Below are 21710 nucleotides of genomic sequence, written 5' to 3' on the forward strand. Positions count from 1 at the left end.
ACTGTCTCATTGCAAAGGACAAACTACTTGAAATCTCCATGGTTAGAAGAGATAAAGCCAGGATGAGATAAGGTGACACAAAGGCTCAGAGACATTAGAAGACTGGTGTTAGCTCATACAGCTGATCAGTAACAGATAAAATGTGAAAATCCTGCTTTTTCTTCTAAGAGACAAGATTAGGACAGCATTCCTCAGAGACAGATTATGTATTTCAATTACTTAAATTAAATTTTAATTCAAAGAATGAAAACAAAACATCTTCAGAGATCCAAATCCTCCCAAAGCAACCTAATTTGACCCAAATCTCTCTCGGGACTTTCAGCCCCTGGTGCAGCTCTTTCGGCAGCATGGCCCTATAACCCTTCTTAAATGAAAAGGAGAGGCTCTCACACCCCCTCTGCCCCTGGGGAGAAAAGAGCCCCTAGGGACACAAACATTTCACAGCTGAAAGGAGCCAGCCTTGGACCCCTGCTCAGGGCTTTTCACTCCCTTCTTTCTCATTAAAATACAAACAGTAGGTGAGACAACTCACACCTCTGGTTTAGGCACAGAGTATGTGTATTGGTCACCCCAAGCTGCCTCCATGGGAATGCGCTGCCCACAACAGCAGGACAGTCTGTGTTCCCTCTCCTGGCCAGGGTTACCTAGGCACCAATAAATGCCTGTGATGTTGTCAGGCTTCAATCCCAGCTGGCAACTAACTACCACACAGTCCCTTGCTCAGTCCTTCCCAGTGGGATTGGGGCGGGGGGAAGGAAATCAGGGGAAAAAAGTAAAACTCCTTGGTTGAAATCATAACAGCTTAATAAGTGAAAGAAACTCAAATATAATAACTAGCTTTTGCTTCGGGTATTGTATTCCCTTGGTCTTTTTTGATTCAATGGGCCTAAAATCTCACTGCCTTCAGGTGGCAGCTACTCATAAATTAGCACTGTGTTTTCCCTCCTACCACATGAGGTTGGAGTGTATTACTTACATTGTAACAAGATGAATTTTGCTCTTAGCAGTCATTGCACAAGTAACAAAACTTTGTTTTCAAAAGGGTTTTGGCCATATCAGCTTGGGTAACTTTATATAACACTTTTTGTACTGAAATATGTTGAATCTTCAGGTATTAGAGGTATTAGTCCAGAAATATATCCAGCTCTGAAAGGGAGCTCAGTAACCATTTACTGTCACATACACAAAAGGCTGGAGATTAAATGAGGTAGCAGATGCTTCCACCTGAGTTTATATTGAACCCAGATTTTCAAAGCATTTTCTGGGGTTTTGTATCTGGAGAAACTCCTGGATGTACCTAAAATCAGAATTCTCCAGCTAATTTACAGTTTTATATAAAATTTACTGAAGTCTTGCAACTTCATTATTCCTTCTCTCAGAAAGAATGAGGCCCAGGAACTTCTTAAGGGTGTAATACACACAGGGTGTGCTGTATTATGACATTGGCGAATACTGCTATATGAAAGAAACAGTCAGCAGGGCTTAAATCCAGGCTGGGGAAAAAAAAAAAAAAAAGGACAAAAAAAGAAACCTGGTCATAGGTTAGATTGATGCCTCACAATGCACATGAGAAAAACTGAAAAACAATCCTGTCTCTTATTTCCTACTGTACAGTAAAAGTCTTTTAAGTTCTCTGTAGACTGACTAAAAATAAGCAAAGAAGACCAGGTAGCAGCTGTCAGATTCTTATGAATTAAATTATATCCATATGTAAAGCACATTTCAATGGCCAAAGAGCCACTTGGATATGTGAATGTGAACTTTTATGATGAAAACCAGGGATATTTCTAAAATTTTCAGAAAAAGTCAAAAGCTCAGCCCCAATCTCATATATTTTCTCCCTTTTTAAATGTTGCTATTGTTTAATTGCTCTAATTACATTTTTGTACATAGAGTAGGAAAGAGAAACCCCAATACCCATAGTCAGAGGAGGATTTGAAAAAGGAGAGAGGGAAGGAGCTGAGAAGCTCGCTGCCTGTGGCTGGGTCTCTGGACAGCATTAGGTTCTCTGGTTGGGCTCAGGGCTAAATCTGTCATTTTTAGCATATCTGTTGATACAGCAATCAGGTCAGGTTTAATCCCTGTGGTTCCTGGGAAGAAACCTTCCAACATGCCTTGTCTTGTAGAGTTCTAGAGTTCCAACAGGAATGGCAGGGCTGGCAGCACCCATTGCCTTGAGCCCTGCCCCAAAGCTTTCAGCCCACCTTTGCAGCTCTGCTAAGGGTCTGAGATATATTTCACAGCATCCATTCCTTTTCAGAAGGTCCCCTGTGGCCAGGAGGGCTTCCAGCCCCTTCTGAATGCAATGGCATGGATGTGAGGTGCCAGCTCTTTGGAGTTCTTTGGCACTACCTTGCTTGGAGTGCTGTCAGCACATCTCTTGGGACTCACAGTGGCCCCAAAGGTTGGCTGTGGCACGATGTGCACACACATCATGATGTGTGTGCTGACCCATGTGAGATGTGACCCATGTGAGATGTGCTGACCCATGTTATGTGATCTCCTTTCCTCCTGGTTTCTCTGAGTAGGTTTAATGCTTCCACAGGTTGGTAAGAAAATGGACTGGATGTTCCCAGCAAGACTAAGGACCACAATAATGCCAAAGACACAGAAGCTGCGAAGTTTCGTGAGCTCTTTCACCACTTTGTCACAATGCCTCGTTGTGGGTGATCCCTCCTAGGGATGATCAGCCTCCCTCTCCTCACCCAGTCTGCTCAGAACCCTTTTGCACCCAGCTTAAAGATATAGAGTAGGGATGCTTTTGTTTGTCTGAGCAGTACCTAAGAGCTGTGATATTTTACAGTGTCAATTGCTCCAACCTGTTTCTCCTATCCTTTATCAAATCCAGCACCATCAAACCAAAACAGCTTCCGACCATACCTCCATGGCTGTCAGTTGTAATAAGAAACACAGAAAGCCACAGTGCTGCATTAATTCATAGTTAAACCAGATGTGAAGCCAGAAATGGAAAATATTATTGATACAGTGCAATTATTACTGATCCAATGGTTAAGGAAAAGACTTAGAAATCAGGATTTCCAATCTTTGTGCACTTTGGATCTGTAATATCTACACCTTAGCTTCTCCACATAAGTATACTCTCTATGTGGCAGATGAATTACAGATTATTTTCATTAAAATCTTTAAAAGGATAGTATCATGCAAGGTGTGTATATATATATATGTATCAGATACATAGAAGTTATTACAGAGCAGGAAAGATGACATTCCTAGCAAAAAAAAACCAAAACAAAAAAAACAAAACAAAAAAAAAAAAAAAAACAACAACAACAAAAAAACCACTACAAAAAACCCTAAGGACTATATATTACATTATATATCTTTCTGAAGACAAAAAGACACATTTATAAAATCATACCACTGAAAACTCGTAACACCTACTAACCCACTGTCAGACAATAAACAGCTTTGTTTCCAGCATGTTAATAGCTACACATCTGCAACAGAGGAAAAAAACATATTGCAGGCACTGAAAGATTTCGTTTGTCACAGGCCCCAAATCGAGAGCATTTGGGGACAGCTATAATGTTATCTTGAGTGAACACAGGGCCAACATAATTACGAATAAAGAGGTAAGAAGCAAGGGGAATTGTCTGCATAACCTCACTTTGTAAAATCCTCCCATAGAAGGTGGCAGGTAGGAAATCTGCATAATAACAAACTTGTCACAACACAAGGCCAACTAAATACAACAATTAGAATTAACATTTTGCTTTGACTGGTTCTCAGGATTCCTCCACTCTGTCCTCCCAGGTTTCACTAGATATAGTTAAAGTTGTAGCTATTCATTTGGTGCAATATTTTCCAGTATATATTTTTTATGAGTGTGTGTAGCTGCAAGAATTCTGTCTCCCTCCTTTGTGGGCAATGCTTTAAGATGCAGCTATTGAAGTGACAAATCCTTCTCTTAGATATCCTAGTGAAAACTCACAATAAATTTCTTGGTTCCCCTCTAGTTTATCTAGACTTACATCTGCATAAATAATCTAAAACAGAGACAAATTTTTTATAACTTATGATTGGAGGAGATTGCCTTCTCCACTGACCATCAGGTCCTTCCTTTTGAGTTACTGGAAGGCCTCTGCTCTTGGACTGCACCCACACAGCTCTCAGGATGCTGTATTTGGGCATCCCAGCTGGCTCATCTGCCTATTCCCCACTGCTTCTGGTCTTTCTGCTCAGCCAATAACTCCAAGACTATCTCCAGCATGTGGATGTCCTCCCAAGCTGCCATCAGACCACAATTAAGGAGGTGCTTTAAGGGACTTTATCAGCAATGGAGTTGATCTTCAGGGCTGCCTTCCCCAATATATTAATTGAGACACTACTATCTCTGCTGGCCTTTAAAACAAAAAGATAGTAACTCTAAGTACTAAGCAGCTATCCTCTGGAAAAAAAAAAATAAAATATAGCCATTGTCTGAAGTAGGAAGCTATTTTTGTTCGATATGTAGGCAGCTTTAAAAATGTTATTTAATATACCTAAAACTGTTGTGCTTTGTTTCAGGAAGAACACAGATCACAGTAGGGAGTAAACAGAGTCCAGATGAGAAATACAGACTATTGCTTGGCCTGTAATTTTGTGTCCTTTGGTCTTTTAAGCATTCAGACTTCTTTTAATTACACCAGGACTTTGGAGAGATCTCTCTTCTAGAGGAAGAAAAATACTGGCTAATGCACTGCTGAGATCCCTATGTAGTGTGAGCAAATTAATGAATCTTCCAGAAGGGCTACACTGGGACAAGTGTTCTTATTGCCCCACTTCCCCCCAGCTAGTATTCTTTTTGCTTATTCTTACTGCTTCAATTTCTTGCAACTGTGTAATATCTTATGTTATTTGAGGATTAATGTGAGCACATGAAAGATTCAGTTTTTGGAAAAGGCACAAAAGCAAGAAATTATAGTTGAACATACAAACAAAACAGCTTCCAAAATTTAAAACCAGAAATAAAGTGGAAAGCATTATCATAAAAAAAGAGAGAGGGTGAGAAGGGAAGAGGTAGGACCTTATTCAGATGTTTGGATTTTGTAATACTGCTCCCTCTCTCTTCTGCCTTTTAGTCCCACATCCCTCCTTGTAACAGCAATTAGCCCCACTTGAAGTACATTGCAATGAGGCAAGTTCAGATAAATTCATTTATCCTTCCCATGAAATATAACAAGTAATATGGTATTTACTGAATGTTACTCTGCATTTCAAGTTTGGAGATTTACTTAAGGAATAAGAAATTGCATAATTTATTTTGCAGTGTGCATTATACAGTTTGCACTATGCTACCACATAACATTTTCCTTGATTCTTTTTAACTATCTAGTTGTTCCTAAATCAGAAAACATAAGGGTTTTTCCTCCATTTTAAATCTGCCCATTCTGGCAATTCTCCCACTTATTAAAAGCAGCAAACCCTGGGCTGAGAGAACAAAGTGGGAAATATTTGCAAGTAATCTTTTGATGTTCAGTTCATTTTTTTTTTCAAATTACAAATAAATTGATCTTATCCCAAATAAAACTCAAAAAAAACCCCAAACAATCTGTACTTGTTTGTTGCAGAAATATATTTATTCTACAAATTTATAGAGCATTCTATAACTATGTAGAATTCTAAATATATAGAGCAGATCTGAAAGGATTTTTGTGACAGTTTCTTTTTCCATCTGCAGCATATTTCCTATATTCAAATTCTTTATTTTGTAGTCTCAGATTATATCACCATTTCCCTGTATATCACTATTTCCTTGTGTTCCAAAATCTGAAAAGTTTAGCAGAGCTCTGCACTGAAGAGAGAAAAGATTTTTAAAATATCTTGTGAAATCTGCAGATGTGTGTGTGTACATACACAATTTTTCAAGAAACTCTATTTCTTACTACATATGTGTTGGATAAAGGAAGTCTGTGGGCATTTTAACCACGTTGAAGTAAGGTGTGAAATTTGGCAATACATCTCTCTGAAATCTTCAGAGGGGTAAAAGTCACAGACCCACAGAATGGCTTAGGTTGAAATGGAACTTAGAGGTCTTCTAGTTCCAAACTCCCTGCCATGGAGAAAAACTTTTCCTCTAGACCAGATTGCTCAGAGCCCCATCCAACTAGGCCTTGAACACATTCAGGGATGGCACATCCAGAATTTTGTGCAACTTATTTTGGTGCCTCACCACCCTCACAGTAAAGAATTTTTTTCTGATATCAAATCTAAACTTACATTTTTTTTCAGTTTGAAGCCATTCGCTTTTGTCCTTACATGCTCTTGTGAATAGTCTCCCTCCATCTTTCTTGTAGGCTTCCTCCAGTTACTGGAAGGCTGCAATTAGCTCACCCTGAAGCCATCTCTTTTCCAGGCTAAACAATCCCAATTGTCTCAGCCTTTCCTCACAGGAGAGGTGCTTCAGCCCTCTGATCATCTTGGCAGCCCTCCTCTGGATATACTCCAACAGGTCCATGTTCTTCCTCTGCTGGGACTCCAGAGCTGGATGCAGCACTGCAGGTGGGCTCTCAGCAGAGCAGAGGGGCAGGATCCCCTCCCTCACCTGCTGCTCACTCCGCTTTAGATGCAGCCCAGGACATGTTTGGCTCTCTGGGCTGTGAGTGCACCTTGCTGGGTCATGTCCAGCCTCTCATCCACCAGCACCCTAGGTCCATCTTGGCAGGGCTACTCTAAATCTGTTAATCTCCCAGCCTTGTGCAATAGATACAATGACCTGCACAAATGCTCTATAGAGAGAGAACAGAGTTGGTCAAACACCCCAGTGATGGCTCTAATATTTGCTGACCATATGGTCTACTGGTGTTCCCCATTCTGACCTCACTGTACCTCCACACAAGAGAGGAGGCATCTATACACCTTCATTATTTCATACATAGGCACTGATGCGTTAGTGTGTCTCAGCTCTATATTGAAGAGCAGGGTTTTCCAAGATTTTCTTTTTGTATGTCAGATCCAAGTAATTTTCAATAATTCTACAATAAAACCTGCACTTGGAAGAACTGCCTATAAAACCACAGCAGAATCTGTTGAAATATGCAGAAAACACAGATCTGCAGCAGGACTGTTAATGAATTTAGCCTGGAGAGTATTATTTTTCTGTGTGAAGTCCAAAGTAATGATTCTTCACTGAAAAATAAATCACACAAGTCTGCTAAGAAAAGTAGTTCTGATGAAGAGCAGAAGAATGGAAGTGGTAGAAATTATCTGCATAAAGTAACACCAAACTGATTTGCCTGTTGAATACTGTTGAAGACAGTTGGGTGACATTTCCCAGAGCAATGAAATACGTGGGACAGGTGATGTTATCATTAATTAGTTTTGGCCAACATATCAACTTATTGATTTCAGAAAGCTACTAGGATTAAGTGGTTGTAACCAATAGATGTTATTATAGAGACTACTTATTCTTCATATCAAAGTAAAAGAAGAAAATACTTGTTAATACTGAAAGTTAGGGCAAGAGGTGTGAACAATTGTATTTTCCTTTTGCATTCATTTCTGCACTTCCTTGTGTTCTTTTTTTCTGGAAAGCACCAAATGACTTCTGAAAAGTCATGTTTTTTCTAGTAAAAGCAATAAAGTAATGAGAAACCTCTTCAGAGGTTTCCTTAAATAACAAAAAACCCCACAACATATTCAGGTGATCTATTTCCCCCCTCTATTGTACCCCCAATTACTTATACATTTGTATTAAATATCTGGGAGAGTAAAAAAGTGAGGAAAAGATTCAGCCAGGAGTGAAGCTTTTGAGGAGGTGCTGCATTTTCTTTGGATGAGTGCTGTGCACACTGCAGTCAGCACTTTAGCAGGAGTGACAGAAGTCAAGTACCTGCCAATGTCGGGAGCAGAGAAGGCAGGTCTCACAGGAGCAGGAAGCAGGAGTGAACCCAGCGGCTCAGCTGGACTCCTGGAATTTCCCTCCAGTAAAAGTGCTCTAACTTTAGCGCAACCTTTTCTGTCACTCCCATAATTCCTTTCTTCCTAATCAAGCCAGGCTTCAACATAATGACTGCTTGGTTCATATTTCTTAACAAAGATAGTTGAAAACTTCTCAAACCCTGTGACCACCTTGATTCCTCACTTACATGGGGCCAACATGGGTCACATTTAGATGGTCAGGCTTCTGGAAACTTTCCATCCAAGAGAGGTAACTTTTACCCACTCTCCCTTTAAAAACACAGGTCAGCAGCCCATCCACCTCATCATGCAACAGTAGAGGGAAAAGGGAGGCTCCTGACTCTGCTGTTACATCCTGCAGCCAGAGGCAAGGGGTGTGACTCCAGCATGGACATTTAGCCATGCAACCCCATGTCCAAAATGCATCTTCTCCTATGTGCCTCGATAAAGGAGCATGCGCTTGTTATCCCATTAAGAGTCTTTGCTCTTCCCCTGTTTCATGGCCTAAAAGTGTCGTAATTATTGTAACATGTTTTGTCACCCCAAAGGCACTCCTGCAGTAGAAGGGAAGGATGGTAGGAGAGGTGCAGAGACCTCTACAGCAGCAGCTCTGCAGCTCCAGGAACAGAGAGGGAAAACAGAACTGGTTGAGGGTGATAACCATTCCTTGGGCTGTCACTGCAGTAGGACCAGTCTAAGTACTAAGCTCTATTTTGGCAGTGGCTGGAATAAGCCATTCCACAGTCCTTCAGAAGGTAAGGGGAAGGCACAGGGCATAGGCTTATTTTGCTGTGAGAAGCAGCTTGCTGCCCAAGGCAAATCTCTGCCTGGGACTCCAGGCAGTTTTGGTTTATAGCTTCCATCCCACTGCTCTGTATCTGCACCTAAGATTCAGTTGATAAGACTTTCTCTTTACCCATTTTCTAGTTAACACTGTGCTCCTTGGATTACAGCAAGAAAAATCCAAATTCTATAGACATCCTGATAATACTGACCTAATAATCCTTATAATAAGTGACCTAATATATCCAGATGCCTCAAGGCTAACTGTCCTGTTTCTTCCCATCTATGTTTTTGCTTGCTCTAAATCCATTTCTACCTATTCAATCGATGTGTCTGTAACCATACTTGTAATTCACTTACTTTTCATAAAAATGCTGATTCTGAGTTTGTGGTTGACTGCATTTCAGATAGTGATACTGGGGTTTTTTGAAAGTGATGACCATGGAAGTTGGTGGCTGCACATGTGGTTTTGTCAAAAATAGAAAGTGGTAGGGCTTCTTGGTGATGTGTTTTCTCCAAGCAACAGAGCAGTTAAAAAGATGCCTCAACACATTAATTTTCAAGGATATCTCAGACTAATTTCTATTTTAGGTTGTATATACTGACAGAGAGAGACACCTTTCCTACACTTTCACATTTGTTCATACACATTTTTTTTTTTTTTGGGAAGACCTCAGGACCTATTTTTGCTTGGTTTCTGAAGGCAACTAGTTATGGTTCTGTTTGAGGACAGTAGGCAAAACAGTACTTCACAAAACTCCTGCGTGAAAATTGCTAAAAATTCCACTTACCCACAGTTTTTTGTCCCAAGGAACAAACTCCTTTGTACAGGCATTCATTGCTTTCTATGTTTTTTTTTTTCTGTCACTTCTGAGGATAACCAAGGTCAAACCTATTAATATATTGTATGCTATTTCTGAAGGGCTGTTAACTACCTACATCTGGATTGAAGAAGTTTCTGGGTGACCAGAATTTCTGACTCAGACTTCAGAAGACTGTCTTAGTTTGGGCCAAGACTGCCTTCACAGGGACCTTAAAGCAGGACTGAGCTCTGTTTGCTGCAAGCTGAGGCCTTTTTGCTGGGTGCAGTCACTGGCTGGCCTGGACACCCCTTAGATGCATTCAGCTACAACTGCACAGGGAAGGTAGAAAACCTAGGAGGGTGGTAGAGAAGACAAGTGGCAGGATCTGAAGTTGCTCTGTTCCCATGTTGTTACAGGGGTCTGGACAGGGCTAAGGAGTAGGACCTTCAACAGGAGCCACGGGGTGAGACAAGGCATCAGAGAAGGCATCAGAAATATCCTACAAAAGAAGGAGAGAGAGGAAGGTTGGAAAGGCAGCCGGTTTTGTTTTCATCCTTACCTAGGGCAAAACTTTCTGAAGCATTTGCATGTAGCTTTCCCCTTCAGGAAATTACCCATCCTTTGGGTAATTTTCTGAAAACAATGTGGAAATTAACAAACAGACCACCAAAAATGCTTTGAGAGGAAAAGCTTTGTAAGGTTAGTAGCGCTTAAGGTCTTTGGGACAGGAAGGCAGGACTGGCAAAACATGAATAACTTTTACCAGTTAATAGACATTAGCACACATTTCATACTTCAGCAGAATGCATCAAAGGCACAACAACAGAGGGATATAAACCTGGCCACAAATATATGAGAGTAGTAATCTTATTATTAGGAGATGTAAAATATGCTATCCCTAAGAGGAAAAAAAGTTCTCTACCACAATGAAAAAAAGCCAAAGCATAAACGCTGAAGAGAGGTATGAATATGCCCATACATATGCAGGATTATGCTACAGACATACAAATCTTCGGATTTATTTAGCTGTGACTAAACTAAATATTAACATATTAAATTAAAAACAGACTGCTACAAGGCAAAAAAAGCTTTTATGAGTGAATCCTACATATTTTTTTCTCTGCACACAACATAACAGCTCAAAGGATTGTTAAATTATAGATAACTCACCTATGCTTTATCCTCCAACATAGACCATCTAATAGTCCAACAGAACACACTCATGATTTATCAGTCCTCAGAGCCAGTATAAATAAGAAAACAGTTCTTATTAAAATCCTCAGAATTTACAAAATGTTAAGCTCCAAAATGTACAAATTACACATCTACATGAAAGGAATATTCACACCAACCCAAATTAATCCAAAGCCCTGCTAAACAAACCTTACAGTAATACGAGGAAAACAACAAATATTTACCTCCCATGCTCCCAAAAGGCTCATCTTCTCTTTAGATACTGATTCTAAAATTCCTCCTCAAAATAATTACTGAAGGCCTGAGTTTGTTTCTGTGGAAGGGGATGGATGGCCCTCTACTAGCTCCAGCAGAGGCCCTAATTGCTTGCCTCTACTAATAAACTAATCTCAGGCACCTGGAACTAGCAGGCTCCATGCCGGGCAGACGGGGCTCAGGTTACCTAAGAAATGCTCCAAATATACTCACACAAATCACTAGCCCTGCAGATGTGCAAATACTGCTTTTGTCATATTGCTGGAGAGACGGACATGTGTTTGCAGGGCTGTAACACATAAAACCTGAAGATGAATTCATTGTGTTTCTTTAATCCTTTCCAGAGGCCAGGTGGGCATTTGGGGAGCCAGATAAGTGTGCTGATTATCCACATTACTCATTGCATTAATCCACTTGTCTGTGACTCAGAGTATCAGAAATGTTCACAGCATAAATATGTAGGTGGCTGGAAAAAATATATGTATTTCATGAGTGCCTGTTGTCTGCAAAATAAAATCTAATCAGGAAGTTAGCCTAAAACTTTGACTAAAATCTAAACAAATCCAAACTTTGCTGATGTCTACAGTTTTTAATATTAAAGGGCCTGGATGCCATGAGAGGATGTAAGCCTCAGTGTAAGCCTTGTGAGACAAACTATTCTACTTTTAACAAATTTTAAAAGATTTTCACAGGCAAATGTTTTCTGTGTCCTCAAAAATTAAAGCAGGTGTCATGTAATGTCCATGGAACCTTCCACAAATTTCTTCTCCTTCCCTGAACAGATTATGTTGATAAATATGTGTCAAATACAGTATGTACCTGGTTTCATTTGAGGAGGGGAGAATGATATAATCAGGACACACTTTAACCTGTAAATGGAAGAGAGAAAGAATAGGCTGTATTCTTGGTCTCTGACAAATTGCTGAAATAGATGTCTAGTTTAGGTGATGTTCACACAGGTTGATTCATATTAAAAAAAATTCTCAATTGGTTTGCATGAGAAATATTGTTTCTATTGACTGCATAGACACAAACACAAAATCATTTTAGAAGCAAAGAAGCAAAGACGGGAACATCTTCCAAAGTTTTGTGATGGTCCAGACTTTTTTTTCTTCTTCTTCAAGACACTGTAAAAAAACCCCAACCCACAAAACAAAAAAACAACCCAGAAAAAAAAACCAAACAAAACAAAACAAAAAAAACCCCAAAAAACAAACAAACAAACCAACCAAACCAAAACAAAACAACAAAAAAAAAAACCACCAAAATCATCAAAACAAAATAAACAAATGAACAATCAACAAAACCAAAAACACAAACAAACAAAAAAAAGCCCACTTAAATTGACTTTTTTTTTAGATCAGAGACCTGGAAAGATTATGTTTTAGATATTGACTGAATGACAAACTTGCAGCTTCACTGAAAAAAAAAAGCACAGATATTGCAAAACTGAAGTTCAGGTCTGGAAGTAAAAGAAAGGCAGCTCTAAAGCCTCAAAGCTCAGAGTCAACCAGCACTGAGAAAAGTCCTAACAGAGACAGCATCAATCTTCCCTCACTGACAGCTGAATTTCCAAGACTTTAAGAAATATGTTTAAGTAATAATGTTTGATGAAGACTACCACAATCCACTGGTGCACCTTTATTAGCTTGAAGAACATTCCAATAGGGAACAAATCCTTTTGTCTTCTGTACTCTAATGATTATCAGAAAAGGGAACTCAATAAATGAATTATTAGTAGTTAGTATGAACATTGAAAGATATATCAGAAATTCCCTTGCTCAAAGAACTACACAACAGCAACTATTTAATTAATGCAATGGAGACAACATATAAGTTGAGGAGAGCAGCACAAGTAACAGTATTCCACTGATTTCCTGTCTGGCAGCAACATTCTGTGCCATGAATGGCTCCTGCAGGCAGGAGTTTGGCTTCTTCCAAACTCCTCAGCTGGGAGTTTAGAGGAGTAGGCAGGAGATTGTGAATACATGAGCATCAGACAGACAGTGCTGCTGCCATCACTTGATCCTAGGATGCAGGGAGTAATCATGCCACAGATAGCAAAATACCTCCTGTGCCTACTTTATTGACCATTAAGTCAGCATTGGAGAAAGTGAATACTAAATTCTCACAAAGGAATGCATCTACATCCGTTCTCCATAGGGAGAATATTCAACACAATAGTGTCCATGCATTCTTCACTCGTCTCCAGTCACATACACTCCCAGAAAAGGTTGTAAAAGATATGTATGCCTATGAGGACAAAAAAAAAAAAAATCTCCTCTGAAAATTTATCACAATCAAAATTATTAGCAAAACTAAACAAAAAGAGATTTCAGGAAAAAATTCCTGAATGTTATGTTTTATCATGTTCATAGATGGATGCATAGACCTCTTCAGATAACTCAAGATATTTCCTGGAATGTGTAACACTATCCTGTCACTGAATATAAAAAACAATAAGAAAATTTGGGGACTGTATTTAAAGGAAGGGAAATTGTTCAATGACTCTAAACCAAGACAATTCTTGTAAAACCTCTTTTTGCTTACTCATATGTTTTTTCTTCATTTAGTCACTTATGACAAGGTCCCAGGTGATTTACCTTTCCCATGACCTTATGTCTTTTCACTGAAGTACTGACCCTAAATATTAATGTGGGTTATGGGGCTGCCTTTTAAAGCATTTATTCTCATTTCAGCTGTTATTGATGAGCACTTGTTTGCATAAAGGCCTCTTTTATTACATGCAGGGTAGACATTCTCACATCCTATGAGCTGCCGATTTATTTTGCAGTGTTTGATGGGCTGGGGTACTCCCACCTGCCTTCCCACACAGCCTGAACTCAGCTTCACCTCTCTGAGCAGCCAGAAATCTCTCCTTGACCAAGCCAGGCCTCCGAGCTGCTGTCCCAAGCAACCACACACAGCAATGCTAATTGTTACTGGGTTTATTAAAAAAAAAAAAAAGAAAATAAAAAGCCACATATATATATGTGTGTGTGTGTGTGTGTGTGTGTGTTTGTGTGTGTGTGTTCCTGCATTTATGTATATTGAGCCCACATGAGGATAAACAGAGCCTGCAGTTGTAAGTCACAAGTGTGAATTTCAACTGAATTCATATTAAGTGGTTTGAAAATATTTCTCTTGCATCCACTTTCGGTTGAGGTTCTGGGACTATATGCACAGAAAAAAAGAAAAACAGAAAGGAAAGGTTTTGAGAAGCAATCCTACTCTGTGGAGTGAGCCAGGTTCCTCCCAGCTTCAAAGGGTTTTAGCCTTTGTCATGTCAGCAAAAGTGACCATCTGTTGACAAAACAGAAGAGAAAATCTTTTCTACTCTGTTATGCTCTTTTCACACCTCCTATTTCCCTGAAGTATTTGCCTCTGCCTACAGCCAGCAGCAGTTATGACAAAAAAAGATGGTTCCTAAGTGGGATCTTGCGTAACAATTCCTGAATTTCTAAACTATCTGTGAAAACTTATATGCAACTTATCATTGCTACTTTCCAGGGAGCTCTGGGAACTGAGTTAACTGTAGAAACTTGACTCTCAGTTGCCCACTGCATTTGGTACTGAGTAGTAAGAACATCACTATTCACTTTCAGTGCTGTGAGAAAATTTAAATTCTATTTGTGTAGGGTCATAAAATGCATGTTCTTACATCATATTATGTATTCAATATATTAGAAAAACTTTGTCTTTTATAAGTCTTTGCATGTGAAGCTGTTTTTCCTGTCAGGGAGAACTGACAGGTTGCCTGCCATCACCTACTCTCCAGCAAAGTCAGTAGCCCACACTGTCAGCGTGAAAACATCTGTTGAATGGATTTATTGAGTGAGTCTTAGGTACAAGTTGGGGGGTGGGGGTCCCCACTGTTTATTACAGTCCTGACCTAATGAACTTAATTTGTTGACATGTTTCCCTCAGTGTTTTACTTGATCCCATCTCACATTTCTTTCTACTGTGCTGTTTTCTTGGAAACAGGAGTTCCTGGCACATCGGCATGTCCACCAGTTGCAAATCTACCAGGCTCAGATGGCTACAGTTGGCATGGCGGGATCAGATAAACATCGACCACTTTCCAGGACCCCATCTTCCCCCACTGACTCCACATTACCTCACCCAGACATGGACCAGCCCAGCCAGCATGTCTACACAACTGGTAGGATTCCCTGAAGACTGCTTTTAATAGGCAGGGCAAATGCATTTGTTCATGTGGGATCAACAGACTTAAATACCTCAAATACCTCCTGCAGCAATGTGTTCAGTTTTAGCCCTATTGCTCCTCTGTTTTATGATGCTATATTGGCACCAACTCAACCAGTGCAGCTGATAAATCACAGGGTTAATATTCACACAGTCATAAATTATTATCATTTACTAGCTCTAGCAATAAAGAAACAGGTGCATTTTTGGTGCCTTTAAGTCATTTACGGCTTTTTCTTTCATTTTTCTGTTCTCTGGTTCTTTTCTTTGTGTTCTCATTGCCTGTTTTGTAAAGAGACCACCAATAAGTTGAAGAAAGACCACCAGTAAGGAGGAAAACTGTGATGTAATTCTCAATGTCTTCATCTGACAAATCAGTATTTGCTTCAAGGTCTCTTTATCTACAGGAAAAGCAAAGCTGTAGGTATGATTAAGTGCTGATGGCTACAACTTCTGTGTCATTCAACAGTTTTGTGGAGTCCAGAGAAGCAGGTTTTATGCTTAGGTCCTGGGCATTCCAGTCACTCAGGAAGCATGGGCTGTCCAAAGCAAATGATTAGAACCTCAAAAATCTTCAGTCAAAGGAAGGAAAATGACCACAGAAACTTCATTTCTTATTGTGGGTAATCTATCTTTGCATGAGGGTCCATCTTTTTAAAATCCTGAATGTCAGTATAAGATTCGAGCATGGTCAGAAGTGAAGATTCATTTTGTGCAAAAAATAAAATAAAAGACAGGGAAATAAATACTTGCAGTTACTGTTTATGAAGGTTTATGCCAGAAGTGTATTTCCTTCCGCTGGCAGAACTTCCCCTGCCCTGAAAGTTTGCATTTTTTCAGGCCATGACCATGAGTTTATGTAGGATAGAGTCCTTGATGGGCACTGTATGTCTGTGTGAGACAGTGTGCTTTTCTATCTTTCCAATCAGAATGTGACCTTGCTATAAGTAAAAACGTATTATTATTGTTGTGTAACAAACATTTGGGTTGTACAGAAACAAACACTAATTCACTTTCCATGAGTTTCTCTAAAAAGAACAGCTGCGTACAGACAGGATTCCTAAACCAGACCACTGTATTTCTAGTTCTGTTCATAGAATCCCCAAAACATTGAAAACTCATTCTAAGATTTGCAGAGCACACCAAAAGTGAGCTCACTGTGTGTAGGCTTCACTATCCCTTTCAAAAGTATGCACTTTCAAAAAAAAAACAACAAAAAAACCTGCAGTCTCTTTCAAAAAGCTGCTGCTTCAGCCTGATTGCTCAGGTTTACCGACACCTCCTTTTATAATCCCCAGTAAGGGGAGTAGGGTCAAGGGGGTTACATATATCTGTGGACTTGTGGCCTTAGTGGAACTAATCAAGAAAGAAAGTGTGAAGTTGAGATGGAAAAATAAGAGAAGGAATGAAATTGTGTATGACAAACACAGAATGGAAATGATGATGGGAATGGGACATCCCTGGCATAAAGAGCTTGAGATGTGACACGAAGAAACCTGATAGGTTCAGCAGTGGAAATGCAGACAGATCAGGCAGAGAGCCAAATTTACCCGTTCAGTAATTGCTACATGAACACCAGTAGAAAGAGAGAGAGAGCAAAGGAGAGAGGAAAAGAGAGAAAGGAAGGAAGGAAGGAAGGAAGGAAGGAATTTCGGAAGGAAGGAATTTCGGAAGGAAGGAATTTCGGAAGGAAGGAAGGAATTTCGGAAGGAAGGAAGGAATTTCGGAAGGAAGGAATTTCGGAAGGAAGGAATTTCGGAAGGAAGGAAGGAAGGAATTTCGGAAGGAAGGAATTTCGGAAGGAAGGAATTTCGGAAGGAAGGAAGGAAGGAAGGAAGGAAGGAAGGAAGGAAGGAAGGAAGGAAGGAAGGAAGGAAGGAAGGAAGGAAGGAAGGAAGGAAGGAAGGAAGGAAGGAAGGAAGGAAGGAAGGAAGGAAGGAAGGAAGGAAGGAAGGAAGGAAGGAAGGAAGGAAGGGCAACTTATTGCAACTGAGATTATCAATCCACTGAATTCCTTTTTCAAAATATGATACATCTTTTTACTGAATCCCTGATTCTTGTTTTGCTGAATCTTTTTTCCCCCTTCACTGCTCATTCAGGGTAATAATCTCTACTCATTACTGAAAAAAAAATTAAATGCTCCTATTTTCATCTGCCCTATAACTTAATGCTTCTTTGTCTCCACCTCTGCTCTGTTCTTTTATATCCTCTAGGTACTGGCAACGTGGTGCTGTACCTGCTTGCAAGCTGTATCTATGCTAATAGCCAGTGCTCCCTGGCTGGTTGACCAGGTCTTGCAGAGCACATAGCTCTGCATTCACAGTTAAACCTTTCCTTTCTGCTTAAAGAAATCTCTTTCCCTGACATGTGTCTAGGCTTACAGACTTACACATGTAACCTTTATCACTCCAGCTTTTGAGTACATTGAAAATAGAGCTATTTTTTATGTTATGAGATTGATACCTTTGGAGTGACAATGAACAGATACTTTGCAACATCAGCAGTTCTAATATAGTTTCTGTGAAAAAAAACCCAAAACAATCTGTGTATTATTAACATATGGGATGTTAGGGTATAGAATAACTTTATCTGTGCATATTATTTCCTGGATTTGGATGATGCCCTATCCTTTATTCACTGATTACTTGAAAGAAAGAAAGAAACTCTGACCCAGTTTTTATTTATTCTTATACAGCCTTTAGAAAATCTTTGAGCATGCAAGTCCTGAGGAATATGATCTGATCACCGTGTTGACTTGTTCTAAGCAGAGTTGGGCTACAAACCTCTGGAGGTCCTTGCCTACCTGAGCTATCCTATGGTTCTATGATTTTCTCCCTTAAGAGAGCACAAGATGCAACCAGCCATTGTCCACAGCAGTTGAACTACTTGCAAAAAGCATGGAAGTAGACTACTTGTAACAAACTACTTGTAGAAAACTACTTGTAAAAGCATGGAAGGAAGGAATGGGTGTGTGGAAAGGGAGAAAATTCTGGTCCACCATAAAGCAAGGTCAAATTCAGACTCTAGAAATTAATGTAATAACATGTCCCTGCCTTGAGTTATTATTTACTGTTAGGGTGGTTTTTTTTTTTTTTTTTTTTGGTTGGTTATTTTTTTTCCTATTTAAAGGCAATATATTCTTAGAAGAGAAAAAAAAGGTAGGAGGAAAACAGTTGTAGGAGATTACTACAGGGGAATCAAATTGAGCCTGTATTTTTGTGAGTCATGAGAAAAATGCTTTTAGCCAAATATCTGAAGGGAATCAGAGCAGTGATTGTTGTGAGAGCTAAGCAATATATACACAGTATATGCACAAGATAACGAGTTAAAGGTGGGAAAAAATAAAGTCCACTTAATTTTCATTTAGGCAGTTTACAGAATACTTGACATTATTTAGCTCAGATTTTTTGTTGGAATAATTTATTAGACATTCTTCCCTTGGGTTTTCTTATTGGTACTGTTATTCTCCAGGGCAATTAATCTTCTTCAAAGCATGCTGTTAGCCAATGATTTTTAGGTCCCTTGTTCTCCCCTCTGTTTAAAATATTATTAAAAGAAATTGACCCGAATAAAGTATTTTGGAAATGAATGAGTGTTAGGGGGTCTCCACCAGGAAAATCTTGGTTTTTACTGATTTGAAGTAAATTCACTTTCTTTTGTCCTGTGTCCCCTATCATTATATGGTTCAGTGGTGGCACCATTCCCATCTGTCTTCAGGGCCACATTCTGACCTCAGTAATATTGGTGTAAATCCAGAATAAATCCACCAGTCTCAGTGGAGCTGCTCAGATTTACACAAGGAATCTGAGAGCAGAATCTGGCTGTAGGCATTTGTTCTGGAGAGACAGAATAACCATCTTTTATTAATATTTCACAGCAGTCTGCAATTGAAAACAGTTGTCTCCCTCTTTTCTTCTTTTTTTTTTTTTTTTTTTTTCTTATGTGGGGGTGGGGAGATTATTGGCTGAATCCTGTTAGGGAAATCCTACAGGCTATTTTTAGCAGTAAGCTCTACTGCTGTATTGTACTAAGCACATGTGCTGTATGACCAGCAGCCACACATCTGAATCACTTGCACATCCTAAATCAATTTAAATGCTTGCAATAAATGAAAACGTATATTTCAGTCTTTTCTTAAGTCAATTAATCCTCCTAGAAACAAATTTTACACTCAGTGGTGTGAATATCTTGATATTTAAAAGTTTGGAGCAGATGCTTCTGCCATGCAATACTGACCTGACCTTATTAAACTGATTTTTGGTTCAGATAAAATAACTCACATACAATAAAATTATACTTTTAGTTATATTCTATTTCTGGAAAAGTACTAAGAAAAGAAGTCTTTGTCAACCAGAGGAGGCATCCTGAATACACAGTTTCAGTGTTTCACTTTGCAATTGGTTGCAACCCTGATACAGGTAATCAAAAGTGCCATTATTACACCTAACTCTGTATAACAAAAACATAGTAATATGTTTTTTTTTTATTTTTTAATATTATTTCTATTACCTGCTATTTGGACTATTCAAGTAAGAAGAATAAAAAATAATTGAAAGAATGGCATGTAGAAGTAAATTTCAACTTTCAGCTAATTTTTCTTAATGTTTAACACGCATTTCTATTCAAATCCATTCGATATAACAGCCTGTCCTGCCTGAAAGCTTCTGAAAGTCCTGATGCCTGTACAGTTAGCATATAAACAGCTTCCCTGTCGGTCAGGGGGATGGGAGGAAATGTTTTCTTATCTGTTGCTATAATGGCCACTGCCAAACTGGACAAGCTGAGTAGGCAACAGACTGCAGAAGTTAAAACTGTGAGTGCCAAGAAAAGGAAAGTGAGGTATGTGAGCTTGCACTTATTTGTGTGCATACCTCCAAGTAACTTACAAGACCTGATGATAGAGGGGTGAGGTACTGCAGAGAAAGGAAATTATTAACTGCTTTGACAATGCCAGCAGATATTTTAAGCTGCATTAGCTTATTAGCTCCAGGTTTTCACTGGTTCTTTCTTTCTTTAAAAGAAAACAGAACAAGAAAGTAAATAAAAAAATTATTGCTAATGAACTATTATGTTTACTAGATAATAATTTAGCATAAACTTAGTCATACTGCAGTTAGGTATTATATTTGCATTCTCCTTATGCTTAACATAAGTGTATTCTCATTTTGGCTTAAATACCAAGATCCCAAAGGATCAGTCCTAAAGTGCATGAGCTAAGAAATATGGCAGCATAAATATTTCTAGAGCAGCATAACTTCTGGCTGGCTTCTAACTGAATTATCTCAGAACCTTAACTTTGAATCACCCACGATGTACACAGGCTCTCATTCAGAAGAGCTTTTAAAGACTTTATTGATGTTCAATACCCATTAGAGAACTTTGTTAAATAAGGGTGGTATTGAGCATTTTGTTGAATCTGGACTTCAATTTTGTATTTTCTTAACTGGCCGACTTTTCAGTAGCAGGCTAATACAATTTTCCCAGAACTGTGCTGGCATCCCCAGTACTGGTGGCACACAAGAAAGATGTTCTGAATGCCAAGTATTGCAGCTTGGAGAAATAGTTAATTTGAGTCTCTTTCAACTGTGAGAGAAAGAAAAAAGCCAAATGTTTCCTAAATGAAAATGGTCCTCATAGGGGTAAGGAAAATAATTTTTGTTCCAGACATGTCTAGGAGAAATGCAAAGAACAAGTAAATACAGAAAATCATTTTTCAGTGTTTCAGACTTGGTTTGAAAGCCTTGAAAATTGAATTTAGCTTGAGCCTACTCACTAAAATTTCTCTTTTGCTCCCAATACACAGCTACAGAGCAATGTGATATTGATAGCTTTTTTTTGTATAAAGCTGTTCTGTCCTTGCATAAATGACCATAGAAAATTCAAAAGGTACCTTGCACTTGCACTCAAACAACAGGATTTGATCCTAATTGAGTAGTGGGTGGAACTTTTCTTTTTAATGAAAAAGGACTCTGGCTACCACTGTTTCAGCTCTCTGAAACATTCATTTGATATGCTTTGAGATCTGGAATTAATATAGTATTAGTTAAGCAGTAAAACTGCAGAGTGCCATTGCCATTTCGTAATTTATTTTTAAAGCTTTCTCTAAATTATATTCTTTACACTTCTATGCATAACGTTTTCTTGTTGTATATAGGTTAACAGCTTTAACTTTAACCACTAGAGAAAGAGAAAACAAGTGATTCAGTAAGAAGACTTTTTTTTTCTAGCCATAAAATCTTTCAAAAGACATCACCCAATTCCCCTTCTTCTTTAGTTAATTGTATTTATTAATATAATTTCTTGAGAAATAATCTTTGCTTTATTGGTATCACAAGATTCAGCTCATAAATCAAAATTCAGAGCCTCACAAAGGAAAAAGAAATTTAGGTCCAGAGAAGGGCAACAAAGCTGGTGAAGGGTCTAGAAAGTGACTCCTGTAAGGAGCATCTGAGTGAGCTGTGGGTGTTCTGAAACACCCACAGCTGTCTGAAAGGAGGCTGTAGCCAGGTAGGGACTGATCTCTTCTCCCAGACAAACAGCAACAGGACATGAGGACATGGCCTCAGGCTG

General features: G+C 39.0%; 1 protein-coding gene across 1 annotated transcript in view; it reads left to right on the forward strand.

Annotated features, from left to right (window-relative positions):
• Nucleotides 1-21710, forward strand: part of HDAC9 (histone deacetylase 9) — a 269880-nt gene that overhangs the window by 113450 nt on the left and 134720 nt on the right. The window contains exon 13 of the mRNA XM_053944734.1: nt 14919-15096. Coding sequence (XP_053800709.1) covers nt 14919-15096 — 178 coding nt within the window. The remainder of the gene's footprint in view (nt 1-14918; nt 15097-21710) is intronic.

This window comes from Vidua chalybeata, chromosome 1 (assembly GCF_026979565.1).
Source record: "Vidua chalybeata isolate OUT-0048 chromosome 1, bVidCha1 merged haplotype, whole genome shotgun sequence".
Taxonomy (NCBI): domain Eukaryota; kingdom Metazoa; phylum Chordata; class Aves; order Passeriformes; family Viduidae; genus Vidua; species Vidua chalybeata.